This window comes from Varanus komodoensis, unplaced genomic scaffold (genome assembly GCF_004798865.1).
Source record: "Varanus komodoensis strain SLA01 unplaced genomic scaffold, ASM479886v1 scaffold8, whole genome shotgun sequence".
NCBI lineage: Eukaryota > Metazoa > Chordata > Lepidosauria > Squamata > Varanidae > Varanus > Varanus komodoensis.
Window position 1 is genome coordinate 1,117,844 of NW_025336481.1, and position 12,863 is coordinate 1,130,706.

Here is a 12,863-nt window from a genome sequence, read left to right on the forward strand (position 1 = left end):
GCATGGCTTTCAGCCTCACAGGCATGCCAGGAGAAGCGCCCAAGCCTGGGGGAACTCAGCTCCTTGTCCCACCACTTGCTGTTCAGTACAATGTCTGAACACACCCGAAGAATCTGAGCGCACGGCTAAAGGATTGTACTGCTTTTCATGTTCAGTATCTGCTACGCTAGTCTTGTAAACGGCCATTAGGAGCACAATGTTTCCAAACCCACATTTCAAACACATCACTGCCCAAGCCAGAAAACACATCACAAGCAACTGAACTTCTCAAAGCCTTTTATCACAAGAAAATCAGTTTACGTCAAACATTTTATGTCAAAGCATTTTATGTTTACGTCAAAGCATTTTAAAATATACTAGGTAAATATAATTAAACCATCATATTTGATTTCTTATTGCCTTTCCTTTTTTCAGAGCTGTACGTTTATGTACAGTACAAACAAGAGGGTGCTTTGGTTAAACTGGCACCGCCTACACTAATGTTAAGAATGCAGGCCTCCCAGGTGCCTCACTACCCTATTTTGAGAACTGCTTGCAGAAGATACAGCAAGACAGACTGATAGGATGGTTAGAAAGTGCAAGGCTTACTGCTCCCATTCTTTCTTTCTACACTTGAACAAAAATAACCGGAACTTCAGATTTGCGACATTTGGGATATACATTTTGCCTTAATTAAAGAAAATTACAAACACAGAGAGTGAACTTGTAGTGTCTTTCCTGAAATATTCTTCGCCTATTTTGCTTATGTGAGGACAGAAAATTTGACACAGAATATGGATTTCTTTTTTGATTCCAAACAATTGCTCCTAGAAATAGAGATATGTGACCAGCCAAGTTCTGAAATTTTAACCTGCTCTTCTCTCTGCTATTTCCATTTTTATGCTGTTTCTGCACCCACTTATTTTTTGAGGAGCACAACATTTTAAGGAATGTTCTATACACATTCTCTGTGTTTTACTGTTACCGTCTTTGAGATGCAATAGTCGAGAAATTACCCAGATAAATAGATAAAACGGAAATGAAATAGTGAAAATGTGGTTCTGCTGTTGTGAACGGATAAGGCTGTTAAGTCATGTCCTTTCTCCAGTATCAGTAGATACAAATTTCCTGCTTCTGCACAATATTCATAGAAAGCTGTCCTCTAGTAGGATATCAGATCTGCTTGCGAAGTGTTTGCGAAGTGATGGAGGCAGTTGTGAAATGCAACTGGCTGGCTGTCTGTCTGTCTGTCCCGTTAAATTAAAGAGTGCCACAGCCGGTGTCCGTCCTTTGGGGATGGGTGCACCACCTTGAAAGAGGGTTATTTTTAACGTGATTGGATGAGGGAAGGAAAGAAATGGCTTTCTACCATTTGGAGACTTAAAGGGGTGGGGAGTAGCTGAAAATGCCAGTGTTGCAATACAGAAGATCCCGGGGGGGGGGGGGGGATCAAAACCATTAAATCTGCCAATGTATCAATGGCACAAGCTTTGCAGGAAGGAGCAGTGAGCGAATTTACTTAACAGTGCTGGGGTTTTCCTTTTTCCAGAAAAAGGAGATCTCTAAAAGACGCTGAGCTGTTTAGCAAAACTGCCTGAAGTCTTCCACATGTAAAATAGTCTTCCCCTATTTTGTGGTGTGTCTTTTCTTCTGCTCTTTAAATGCGGCAGCCATTTTGCAATTGGGAAGGGCTCCGTGGCAGTCCGTTTCCAGGACATGAGGGCCGTGCTGGATCAGACCACGGAAGGGTCCAGCTTGCTGTCCACACGGCGGCCCACCGAGGGATCGGCACAAGCAGAGGTGCAGAGCCCTGGGCAGGTCAGCCAGTCCGTGCTGGCGATTTCCCCACAGCAGCACAACTGACACTGCTTGAAGGAAAGCCTGCACTCCCCTGCAGCATAAAATATCGCGGGCCAGGTGCCGACAAGAGGTTGTTCCTGCACCAGATTTTCCAAGATACCCGATTTGCCAAGGATGTGTGAAGTAGAACCCCAGATAGATGGATGTGGCCACTCAGGATGAAACCTTTGCACTTCCTGCGGTCCCAGCGACGAACAAACGGTGCCAGTGGCACTGAATGCCGGAATCCCCGTGGCTCATCCACCTCGCCAGTCTGTTGCGTTGTGCAAGCCACTCGCCCAGCCACCACTTGGGGTTAGACTCCTGGGCATCACACGACAGCCCCCCCTCCACCCCCGGGGTGGCAGCGATGTGCACACCTGGTCGCTGACAACCGGCTGTGGATTTGTAATGTCACGAAGGCATCACCTGAGGGCAAATCCAGGAAGATCTGCAGTTCCCAGTTCTTCAAGAATTTGAACGCACACACACACACGGCACCCATCCCTGTCACTGCTGTGTCCGTTTCACCCAGAATGTTGTGAGCTACTGCGGGCGTGTCCCAAGGAAGAGCACGGAGGGGCTCTCTGTGTTTCTGCTGGCACACAGCTCTTTTTGTAGAATAGTAAACTCGTTCTCTCATGCTGGCTACTAACTTGGGGATTTGTAATTAATTAATAAAAGCTTCTCTGTCACCATGAGGCTTACCACCTGTCCCTCACTTTAGGGCACAGCTCCTTATTTCGCATTATTATTATTTTACTAAAGAAGGAATTGTCCCTTGCATTAGGAAACAGGTGGCAAGCCTCGTTACAATGCTCCTAATTAATGGTTAAAATAACAAAAGTCTTACAGACCACAGAGGGTAATGCGGTAATAGATTTGTTGGTCTTTAAGGCATGCCGAGACTTGTGTTCCCATTGGAACAGACGAACGCGAGTATAATGGACTTAAAGCATTACTTAATGAGTCAGTAAGGAAACCTGAAAGGACAGGCATGTTTAGCCTGGAGATGAGAAGACTAAGCGGAGCTAAGAGAGCACTTTTCAAATACCTGAAAGGCTGCCATGCTGAGGAGAGCTGGGAACGCTCTTGATCATCCCTCAGCGCAGGGCTTGCAATAGCAGGCTCAAGCGACAGGAAGCCGGGTTCTGGCTGGACGTCCGGAAGGGCTTCCCAGCTGCTGGGACAGCCCGGCAGTGGAACCGAAGCCCCAGGCCTCCAGCCGCCCACAGCCATCATGCCTCACCTGTGCTTTCGCTCCCGAGGTGTCTTCCGCCCCCGAGAGAAGCCCTCGAAATGGGGAGGAAAGGGGGCTGGGCACTGAGAGGTTGGCGGCCCCACCTGTTCCTCTCCCAGTCACAACGCATCCTGTCTCTCTCTCTGTGGCCCACTCCCATGTCTGGGGGGCCGGCGGTAGCATTATTTCTGCACTGGCAGCACGGGGGCACCGAAGCATCAAGGTCAGAGGACTGCGAAGGGCCTTAACAACGTTGGAGTTCACCAGTCATGCACTGGATGAGTCAACGGGTCAAATAAAGAACCTCCCCCCCATGCGCGCACAGGGTCTTAGAATAACACAGTGGCTTTCCAACAGTAAGTGAGACAAGGAGCACATGCCTCATTCCCTTTGAAATGGCCTCACCGCCTACAGTTTGAGGAGCTCAGGACACAAGACCCAGCCCGGCACTGACTTTGCTGGCAGGAGACAAGGCACCTGCTGGGTTGCTCCCAAGACGGTGCTGCCTCGGTAGCGCCCTGCTCCAGATTCAGCTGCCAGCGCCCCCCCGTCCAAACGTTTGCTCCCCGCAGCCTCATCTGGCAGGGCCGGTCGCTCTCCGCCAGCCTTAAGGCTGCTGCTGGTATTGACCTTCCGTGGCAATGAAGAAATCTTCCAGAATGCTCTGGTTGGACTCAAACGTGGGCCGATTCTCCGGCTGCTTTTCCCAGCACCTCATCATAACCTCGTAGAACTCTCTGGGGCAGCCCTCTGGGCAGGGCATCCGGTAGCCCCGCTCGAGAGCACGGATCACTTCCATATGCGACATTCCTGCATTTGAGCAAAGAAGGAAGAGGCCACGCGGTCTATAAAATCAGGGCTGCCAGCTCATAAATATGCTCCAGAAAGCAAAAAAGCCTGAACTTGGAAGAAGACGGATGCAGGGCACCTCGCTGATCTTCCTTGAAGCTCTCTGAAACGGAGCAGGTCCACCATTCTGTCTAAGCTAACGCCAGGGAGAACTTACCCCAGGGCAAGAGAGGAGGACGTTTATCACGCAGCCTTCCCTGACCTCAGCCCTCCAGATCTGCCAGACTACAATACCCATAATCTCATAGGCAGTGGAGCTGGGGATGAACAGGGGTGATCTGCTGCTTTTACAGCTCTCTTGGGGGCTTTCTGGAAGCCTGTGAGGGACCGCTAGTTGGAACATGACACACTAGTGGAACTGGCCTGATCTAGAAGGACTTTCGGGAGATGCGAGCTCACCAGCCGAAAGTCGGTTGCAGCCCTTGACTGCAACACAGATCTGCGGACGGCACAAGGACGGCGGAGGTGCTTTCAACCCCCTGCGCCCCTCTCTGAATCAGCAGCTTTGGCAAGAGGACTGAAGAGCCCGTGGGGGCCATCACCTGCCCCATCTCCCTTCCACAAAGTATTCCTGCTCTTTTTCTCCCTCTGCCAAGAAATGAGAAATGCAGAGGGACGGCAGGGAAACACTTGCCGCAGCTCACCTGGATACGGGGTCCGTCCGTAAGTAATTATTTCCATCAGCAGAACCCCAAAGGACCAGACATCAGACTTTATGGTGAAGGAGCCGTAGTTGATGGCTTCGGGCGCAGTCCACTTGATGGGGAACTTGGAACCTACCCAGAGGGGCCAAACAGAAGGCGAGACTCAGCAAGAAGGCGAGGCCTCGATCCCACAGCGCGCGGCTCCCTCCCCTCCCCTCCCCTCCCCTGGCGACAAGCGCAAAACGCTCCGAGCGGCTTCTAGACTGCAGGCAGGCTCCTTCCGGGGATGCACGGATGTATTTTTGCTCTGAAAATGCAGGGCCCTCCAGCTCCGGAATGGATGGGAACATCTCACAAACTGAAGTGGAAGGGCTGAGCACATTTATCAGTGGCCGTGTCCTGCCCCCCGTGTCCAACGGTGCGAAGCCTGAAGCCCAGTGTGTATCGCACACAAGCAGAGACGACAACTGGTGGAGTGTTTTGGCAAACAGCCCCGAAGGCCTCTCTACCCACCTTCCCGAGCCGTGTATTCGTTATCGTCGATCACTCTGGCCAAGCCAAAATCGGCAATCTTGCACACCAGCAACCCTGACACCAAGATGTTGGCAGCTCTCAGGTCCCGATGGATGTAGTTCTGCTGTTCGATGAAAGCCATGCCTTCTGCTATCTGCCGCAACGAGAGCAAAAGGACTGCTGTTATGGGGGGGAGGGGGTGGGCACAAAAGCCAGGCTTAGAGGGGCCGGGAGACGCAGACCCACGGCCCGCTGAGAAAGACACGGTAATCCTCTTAAATCAGGTGCTGGGTTCCGTGCCAAACTCAGCTGCAGCTTTGGGGCAGAGTGTCCCGATGCAATGTTGGTGGCGCTGCACCAGAGAGGACCACTCTCAGCTTTCCTGCTTTTCCCTGTCCCCCCGGCAGGCACGAGAGACGCCGCGCCAGCCTTCCCAGGGGCCGAAATGGCTCTTCCGGTGCTGCACCTCCTGGCCCTAAGAGTCTCAGGCTGAGCCGGCCAGGCGGTTTTGCCATCCCGAGCCCACCTCTCTGCCTTCGGTGCCGCCCAGATGGGAATATCTTCTCAGAGAACTACTCTGCCATTGTCACAACAGCCCAGCAAGGAAGGCTGGCGGTGTGCGGGGCTGAGGCTAAAACGGAAAGCCTTCCCCCCAAGCATAAGCCTCCCTACAAAGCCTTCTGCCAGCAGTCGCTTCGTGTTCGTTGTTAAGCGAAACAGGAACCGGCTGGTGTGTTTCCTCTGTTGCTCTGTTTTACCTTGTATCTTAATTTGATGATGTTTTAATTGGCTTCTCTTGTTATATGCTTGTAATTGATTTTTTACGGCTCTAATTGTGTGCTGTCTTTGTGCAGATTTTGCCGTTGTGAACTGCCTTGGGCACAGATCAAATAAGAAACGGATGAAATCGTCTCCCAGCGCACACCCTGAACGCAGCGCTCGGCGCGATCGTCGAAGGGAAGAGCAAAGACGGCCGCAGCGCTGGGGAATGGGGGGGTACTAAGAGGCTGAGCGCAGCATTTCAAAGCAACTGGAGGAGAAACGGCTTTGGTCAAGACCAAGTGGCCCCCAGCTGGCGTCCCCCAGATGCGTTGGATCTCGACTCCCATCAGCACTTCGCTGGCACAGCCACCTCCGAACGCTCCTGTGTCTCTGGAGGGCGCCAGGTTTGCGAAGGCTGATCTAAGGCAAGGGTGTCCCTTTAGGTGAGGTTGGACTGCACTGCGTGTCACCCTTGACCATTGGCCATGCTGGCTGGGGTTGATGGGACCTGGAGTCCAACAACATCTGGAGGGCCACCTGTTCTCCACCCCTGCACACCTGGGCAATTCCGCGATTTAGCAGGACATATTCGAAGTGGGAACGTCCTGGTTCAGGCTGTGCTGTGACTCGCCCGCAACAGGTCTCTGAGACTGTGCTGAAGAGAGCTGTGAGACCCTGAAGCCGAAGGGGTTGGAGCCACCCAAGAGGCACCCTGTGCTCTTTGGAATGGCTGATTCTGGCCAGCAGACCTTGGGAGTTGATTCCACAAGGCCCACAGGGAGGAAATGCCCGGGCCCCTTCCAGGTCCCCCCCCCACATTCTAGTGAAGAAAAGGAAGAAGCCAGCCACACAAGCGCCCGCCCCCCAGCCATACACTGTGCCCCCCCCCAGCCCGTGCCCAGCAAATTTGCCTAGTCAAATCTTGGCTTACACTCCGTGGCTGGGAACAGGGCGACCCTCCTCACGGCAGGCTCAAGCAACGCTCCACCTTCTCCCACCCCTTTTCTGTGGAAATCCAAGGCTCCGAAAGGCGCCTCCCAGCGCTCAAGTGGGGCTAGGAATTCCACTCGGGGGCTGCAGGCCAAAGGTGCCCTTCCAGGGGGGCGGAGGGGCCATCCCAGCTCCCCAGGCCACGCGGCCATCGCCCTGCAAACGGGCACATGGGCTTTGCTGGACAGAACCCGCTCGGCGCAAGGGCAGCTCCCTGCGTTTCTGGCACGGTCTTGGGGTGCATCTGCGCACGCAGCGGGTGCCTGGCACACCCGGCCTGCCTGCCTCTCCCAAGAGACGCCGCTCTGCATATGCTCAGGGGCACTCTGCAATCCCTCCCCGGGCCGGACCAACCCAGCCACCCAAGCGGGTGGGGGGGGGGGCGTGCAGACCCTGCGCTCACCTGGGAAGCGAAGTCGATCAGCCTGGGGAGCGGCTGTTTGCGCCCTTCGTCGCTTTTCAGGAAATCCAGCAAGCTGCCTGAGGGGAAGAAAGCCGTTCTTCAGGGAGGGTGCGCAGGTCTCACATTTCCGGGCCCTCACGCCTCTCCACGGAGAGGGACCAGAGCGCACACTCAGTCTGCCGGCAGAAGGCCGCAGGGTTCGACCCCCGCAGGCAGCTCGTCACAAACGGGAACCGAGGAGCAAAGAGTTTCCATAATCCCTCGTGAGCTCAGACAAATGTCGATCCTCAGAGACGTCTGGAGAATAAGGCTTTTTACAATCCCTTTCATCTGCATGGTGTCCCACCCCGCAACCCTCCAAGCCGACTCGGATGTTCACTGGCTCCAGCATATTGCCATAAATGGTCCCCACGTTTGCTCTTCGGTTCCCTCCTCACTTCCCATCCTTTTTCATTTGGGATCCTGTCCGTAACCTAAAAGCCTGAAGGAGGGACCGTCACCCGGCGATTCTCATACTTCGCACTCGTCACACCACACAGGCGCAGGGAGGCAGCGTTCGGGGTTTGCCTGCTCGGACCAGAGCCCTCAAACTGCCACTTGGAGCCCCAGAACTGGGGGCGGGGGGTGCTGAATGCCCTGGCTTTGTGCTCACCCACGTTCCACCCCCGGCTACTCCCGGTATCCTGGATCTTTCTGTTGCTCCCTGCATCTCCCGTCCCCATAACCCTTGTTCCAGACGGGGGTCTCCTTGGCCGACAAGATGCTTCCAAGGCGCCTGGAATGAGGCTGTGCTGAATTAGCGGATGCACTGGGGTGCTTTGTTCCGTTCCTCTGGCCCCGTGGGCCTGATCACCAGGTCCTGCTGGCCCCTGGCCCGGCCCCTGCGGTCCCTACGGCCGTGGAGAGGTGCTGCTGGCCCGTGGGGCACGAAGCCGCTTTCTGCGGAGCTCGACCCTCTGTGGGGCCCTCTGTCAGCTCTGCCTCGCAGCGCCTCTTCGGTGTCCCGGGAGGAGGCAGGCCGCCCAACCCCCCGCCACCGCTTGCCTGGATCCTTTTGTGTGAGAGACGCTGGGAGGGGACCCCAGGACTCCTGCACCCAGCGGAGGGCCCCCCTTTAGAGGAGGCAATGAGAGACCGAGGGCTCTGACCCGGCATAAGCCACTCCTCTTGTCCCCCCCACCAGCAACAGGGGGGCCTTCAGGCACCAGGGCCCCCGTGGCTCCGGGGACATCAGCCTTCCAAAAGTAAGGCGACCCTGAGCACTCTGCACAGCCCCTGGAGATAAGCACGCACAGCCGCTGCCTGGGTTCCCACAACACGACGACCTTGTGTGGGCTGTGGCCCGCAGGGGGTTGGCACCTCATGCAACCCTGGACCAATCCCTGCAGCACGGCTTGTCTGAGGGCGCCGTGGGGCTTGTCCTGCCCATGATGGGTTGTTGTGCCATCTGAACCAACCCTGTTGCGGCAACCGGGAATGGCTGGCAAGCCACCTGGCACAAGCCCGGCTTTCCTGGACACCTGCCAGTCTCAGGCACCCCCAAGCGGCCCTGGAGTGGGGGGGGGCACTGGCTTGCCTCCCTCCTCACCACGGCTGTGAGCCACCCCGGCTTGCTGAGACTCCCTCCCCTCCCCACTTTCTCTTGAGATTGCAGAGTCAGGCCGGACAGGCAGTTTCTGCAATCTCCGTTTCGACAGTCACTGACAGTTCCTTCTTAGAACAGTCATATCCTGCCCCCCTTCCTCCTGCAAGGAACCCAAGACAATCTCCCTCCGCTCCATCCAATTGTCACAACAACCCTGTGAGGTAGGTTAAGCTGAGAGTCAGAGACTGGCCCAAAGTCAAGACTTGAGGCTCTTAAGTCCTGCTGCCTCTCAGACGTGACATGGAAGTGGCCCTGGAGTCCAACTTTTCTCAGGAGAACACTGGGGTTCAAAGCAAATAAACCAATAAACTGCTCCCCCCGGTGTTTGGTGGAGTTTCTTCCCCGGAAAGCTGCACACGGGATTCCAAAAGTAGGAATAAATACAATTCCACCCCTTGCTTGTGACTGCGCCTTGGCCTCTTCTCCACAGGCCATATCACATCTTGTCTCCATCACACGTCCCCTCGGCTCTCCACCGCTCTTTCGCTGGCGTTGGCTGCTGCTTCCGTCGCACCTCTGAACGCGTGGGGCTCAGGCAGACCCAGAAAATGGCTGCACACTGACTGTCTCTCCCCCGGGGATGCTGAGAAGGGCACGCAAGGTGTCTGTCCAGCACCATGAAGCCACCACATCGCCAGGTCGATGCTGCCCGAAGCCAGCTCTGAGCGAGGCCCTTACCTTTCTCCATGAATTCGGTGATGATATAAATGGGCTCCTCCTTTGTCACCACGGCGTGCAGCTTGACCAGCTTGTCATGCTGCAGGGTCTTCATGATGTTGGCCTCTTCCAGGAAGGCTTCCACTGACATGCTCCCCGGCTTCATGGTCTTCACTGCCACCTTTGTATGCGTGTTGTACGTCGCTGCAGAAGCGGTAAAGAGATGCTTGAACACCACAGCACCCACTGAGCCGCATTGCCCCGCATTCGCTGCCCTCCTGCCAGCACCCCCCTGGATTTGGCGAATCCAGGCAAGCACCGGAAGGAAGAACCGGAAGGCAGTCCCTCACATGGAAAACCTCAATGTTAATGTGTTGTTTTTAAGTTTCCAGTCCTTATGACAGCAGTACTGAACCTTAGTCCCAGGGGAAATCAAGGGGCCAAGTACAGCCCTCCATGGGATGCCCCACTCCCTTTCCCCAGCTTTGTACAGTTGTTTATTCATGAGGAGAGGCAAACATGCTTCCCCCGAGGCCCAGCGTTGGAAGTAAAGCTTGTATGCTAAAATGTGCAAGTATCTGGGGCATCTTGACCTCAGCCCTTTGCGGGGTTCTAGCCCTGGGTCAGCCCTGGAACCCACCTGGTGACTTTGGGCAAGGCACCCATGCTCAGCCTAGCCAGCCCCACAGGTTTGCTGTGAGGATAAAACGAAGAGGAGAAGCGTAAGGTAAGCTGGGCGTGGGTTTCTTGCAGGAGTAAAGGGTTGAATGACCCACAGAGAGAACCCCTGGTTTGTTGTTGTGCTTCGAACTGTGGCTTGTTCACTGTGGTTTGTTATCTGGCTGGGTTCAGACAACACAAGAACCCACGTTTCAGTAACAAATCATGGGTCAATGACAACCCACTCGCTTCTGGGATGTGGGGTGTTGTGTTCTCCAGACCCAGTCAGTCCACCAAGCCAATGCCCCAAGGAAGAGGAATGTTGCCCTGGGGGGCGTCCCAGAGACCCTGCCGGGGGCCATGCTGGAAACAGGATGCGGGGCTCAATGGCCCTCTCGTCCGATGCGGCAGATAACCTTACCCATCCAGACTTCTCCAAACTGTCCAGCTCCCAGTTTCTGCTCCAGCTTCAGGGAGCTGCGGGGGATCTCCCAGGCGTCTTTCTCCCAGGGCTGCTGAGGCTTCGGCGCAATGCAGGGGAAGGTCAGTGTCTGGCACAGCCCGTCGCTTTGCCCTGAAAGGGAACAGAACAGGTCTCCCCCTCAGGCATTTCCACGACGCAGCACGCATTCTGGACAAACGGCAAACACAGGCCGTTTATTGCTGATGCTTTCGGGTAAGGATGCCCTGGCATGGCTGCCGGATTCTGGCAGGAAGGAGCCGGCAGCACGTGGATTGCGGAGGAAACTTGTGCGAAGGGCTGAGCCAGAAGACAAAAGACTTCTCGGCATCCCAGGAGGAGCCTCAGTGCAAGAAATCCCGGGTCTTACCCTTGTAATAGCTGACTAGTTCCTGCAGGCTCTTAAACGTGCTTCGCGGGGAGACGTAGTAGCCCCCACTGTCCAGCGTCCGGATCCTGTAGTGTTTCACCTTTTCCACTTTGTTCTGGCTGTCAAAATCTTTCACGGACAGGGAGTAACACCCTGCACCAAAAGGGAGAAATCGGGGCTTCAGCAGCTCCCCCAAACCGCCAGAGCTTCGATCTCACGTCCAGCTCATTGGGGGACAACGCGCTGATCTGTCTGCTGCAGCGAGAAAATCCCTGCCAGGACAGGGTCCCAGGCTGGGAACAGGCTCTGTTTCCCACAGGATCAAGCCACGTGTGACACAGACACGCTTGTGTCTTCCCCTGCCGCACCTGTTTGTCTTCAGTGCGGGGCGAGGGATGCTTTTTGTCCAGGGCCTGCAGTGCCCTTCCTGGGACCAAGCCAGCCAGCCAGATGATGTTGAGGGAGGTCACCGTGAAGGGGTGCTGCATGTAAGGCGAGCCCCCCCCCCCCAGGCAATGGGGCGTAGGGAGGAAGGGCTGGGAATCCCGTGCAGGCGGAATTTGGCCTGCAGGCCAGAGCATCTCTGACTGTTTTAAAGGAAGGCCTGTGCTTTTCTGCTCAAGATCGCCCTCCCCAAAGCTGCTTGTCCTTCTCATGGGAGAAATGGATTGTAACTGGGTGGGATGAAAGAAATTTTCTTGCCTCTAAGTAAAACATCCATTTTCTCTGTCCTCATGCATTAGTTTTAAAAGAGCCCCAAAGATGTCACCAAATGAATTACACTTTGGTCAATGAATCACAGAAGAATTAGTTAGAGAAGCAACTTGGTGTTTAAACCATGCAATCAACCGATCACCAGCTTTTAGCTGATACTCTGCACATGAATAACATAAATATTCGATCATGAAAGGGTCCTGTGAATGCATAGTTTCCAGGGAAACAGGTGGTTCATGGCCTCGGAAAGAATAGCCATTAACAAAGGGCAGAGAAGATCCCTGCATCTTGGGGCAGCGGATTCCTGAAATTGTAGGACCTCCACACATCCAGGAACCGCGCTCAGCAAATGTGAGGAGGAAGCGAGAGGGACAGCCAGCCCAGGCTGCGCACTTGGGGCCGTGGGCCCGAGCCCCTCTGCTCCCCGGATGCGCCCGGCTCCATGCCGAGAGTTTGTCTGGCGAGCAGCAGCCAAACCAAGCCAAGCCATGGCCGGGCAGGGCAAAGCGTGAGAGCCGGAGACCTTCTCTGCATCCCAGCCCTGGCCTGCCTGACCGTCCCAAAGGTCACCACCGGGGGTGGAGAGAAACCCAGGCGTCGGGCCAGTCAGCCCTTGCATGTCGAACGGGGAGGGGGCCATCTTATTCAGCCGCTCCCAACCTGCAGCCCTGGAGGTGTTCAGCTCCCATCATTCCCAGCCTGTGGCCATGCTGGCTGGGAATGATGGGGAAGGGAGTCCAACGCATCTGGAGGGGCCCAGGTTGTCGTTCACTTCGGGCTGCAAAACGCCCAGGGCTGCCCAGCTGGTTACCAAATCTGCTCGAGAAGCAGGTAAAGAAACGCCCCATGGGGGGGGGGGGCTGGTGGATTTAAAATCGTCTGTACTGGATTAAAAAAAGATACTCTGCCCCAGTTCACTGCTTCATGGTATCAAGAGATGGTTCGCTATTTTAAAGGCAAACATGTTTTGTCGCTGCATCGTCTCACACTGATCTTTTGCATTCATGTATCTTTCCCAGTCTGCCAAAATAGGATTTGGCCTGCTGAGCTCTGTGGAAGCACCTCTGCCAGGTTTGAAAGCTTACGCTGGCACCACATGCAGGCTTTCTGGCAGAGCATCTGGAGATTTCACAATAAT

General features: G+C 55.1%; 1 protein-coding gene across 1 annotated transcript in view; it reads right to left on the reverse strand.

Annotated features, from left to right (window-relative positions):
- Nucleotides 1–259: 259 nt before the first annotated feature.
- HCK (HCK proto-oncogene, Src family tyrosine kinase) overlaps nt 260–12,863 on the reverse strand; it is a 33,113-nt gene continuing 20,509 nt past the window's right edge. Inside the window, exons 7-13 of the mRNA XM_044455466.1 lie at nt 11,012–11,164; nt 10,603–10,755; nt 9,543–9,725; nt 7,220–7,296; nt 5,065–5,218; nt 4,552–4,683; nt 260–3,868 (exon numbers count right to left, since the gene is read on the reverse strand). Of these exons, the coding sequence (XP_044311401.1) occupies nt 3,666–3,868; nt 4,552–4,683; nt 5,065–5,218; nt 7,220–7,296; nt 9,543–9,725; nt 10,603–10,755; nt 11,012–11,164 (1,055 nt within the window). The 3' untranslated portion in view covers nt 260–3,665. The remainder of the gene's footprint in view (nt 3,869–4,551; nt 4,684–5,064; nt 5,219–7,219; nt 7,297–9,542; nt 9,726–10,602; nt 10,756–11,011; nt 11,165–12,863) is intronic.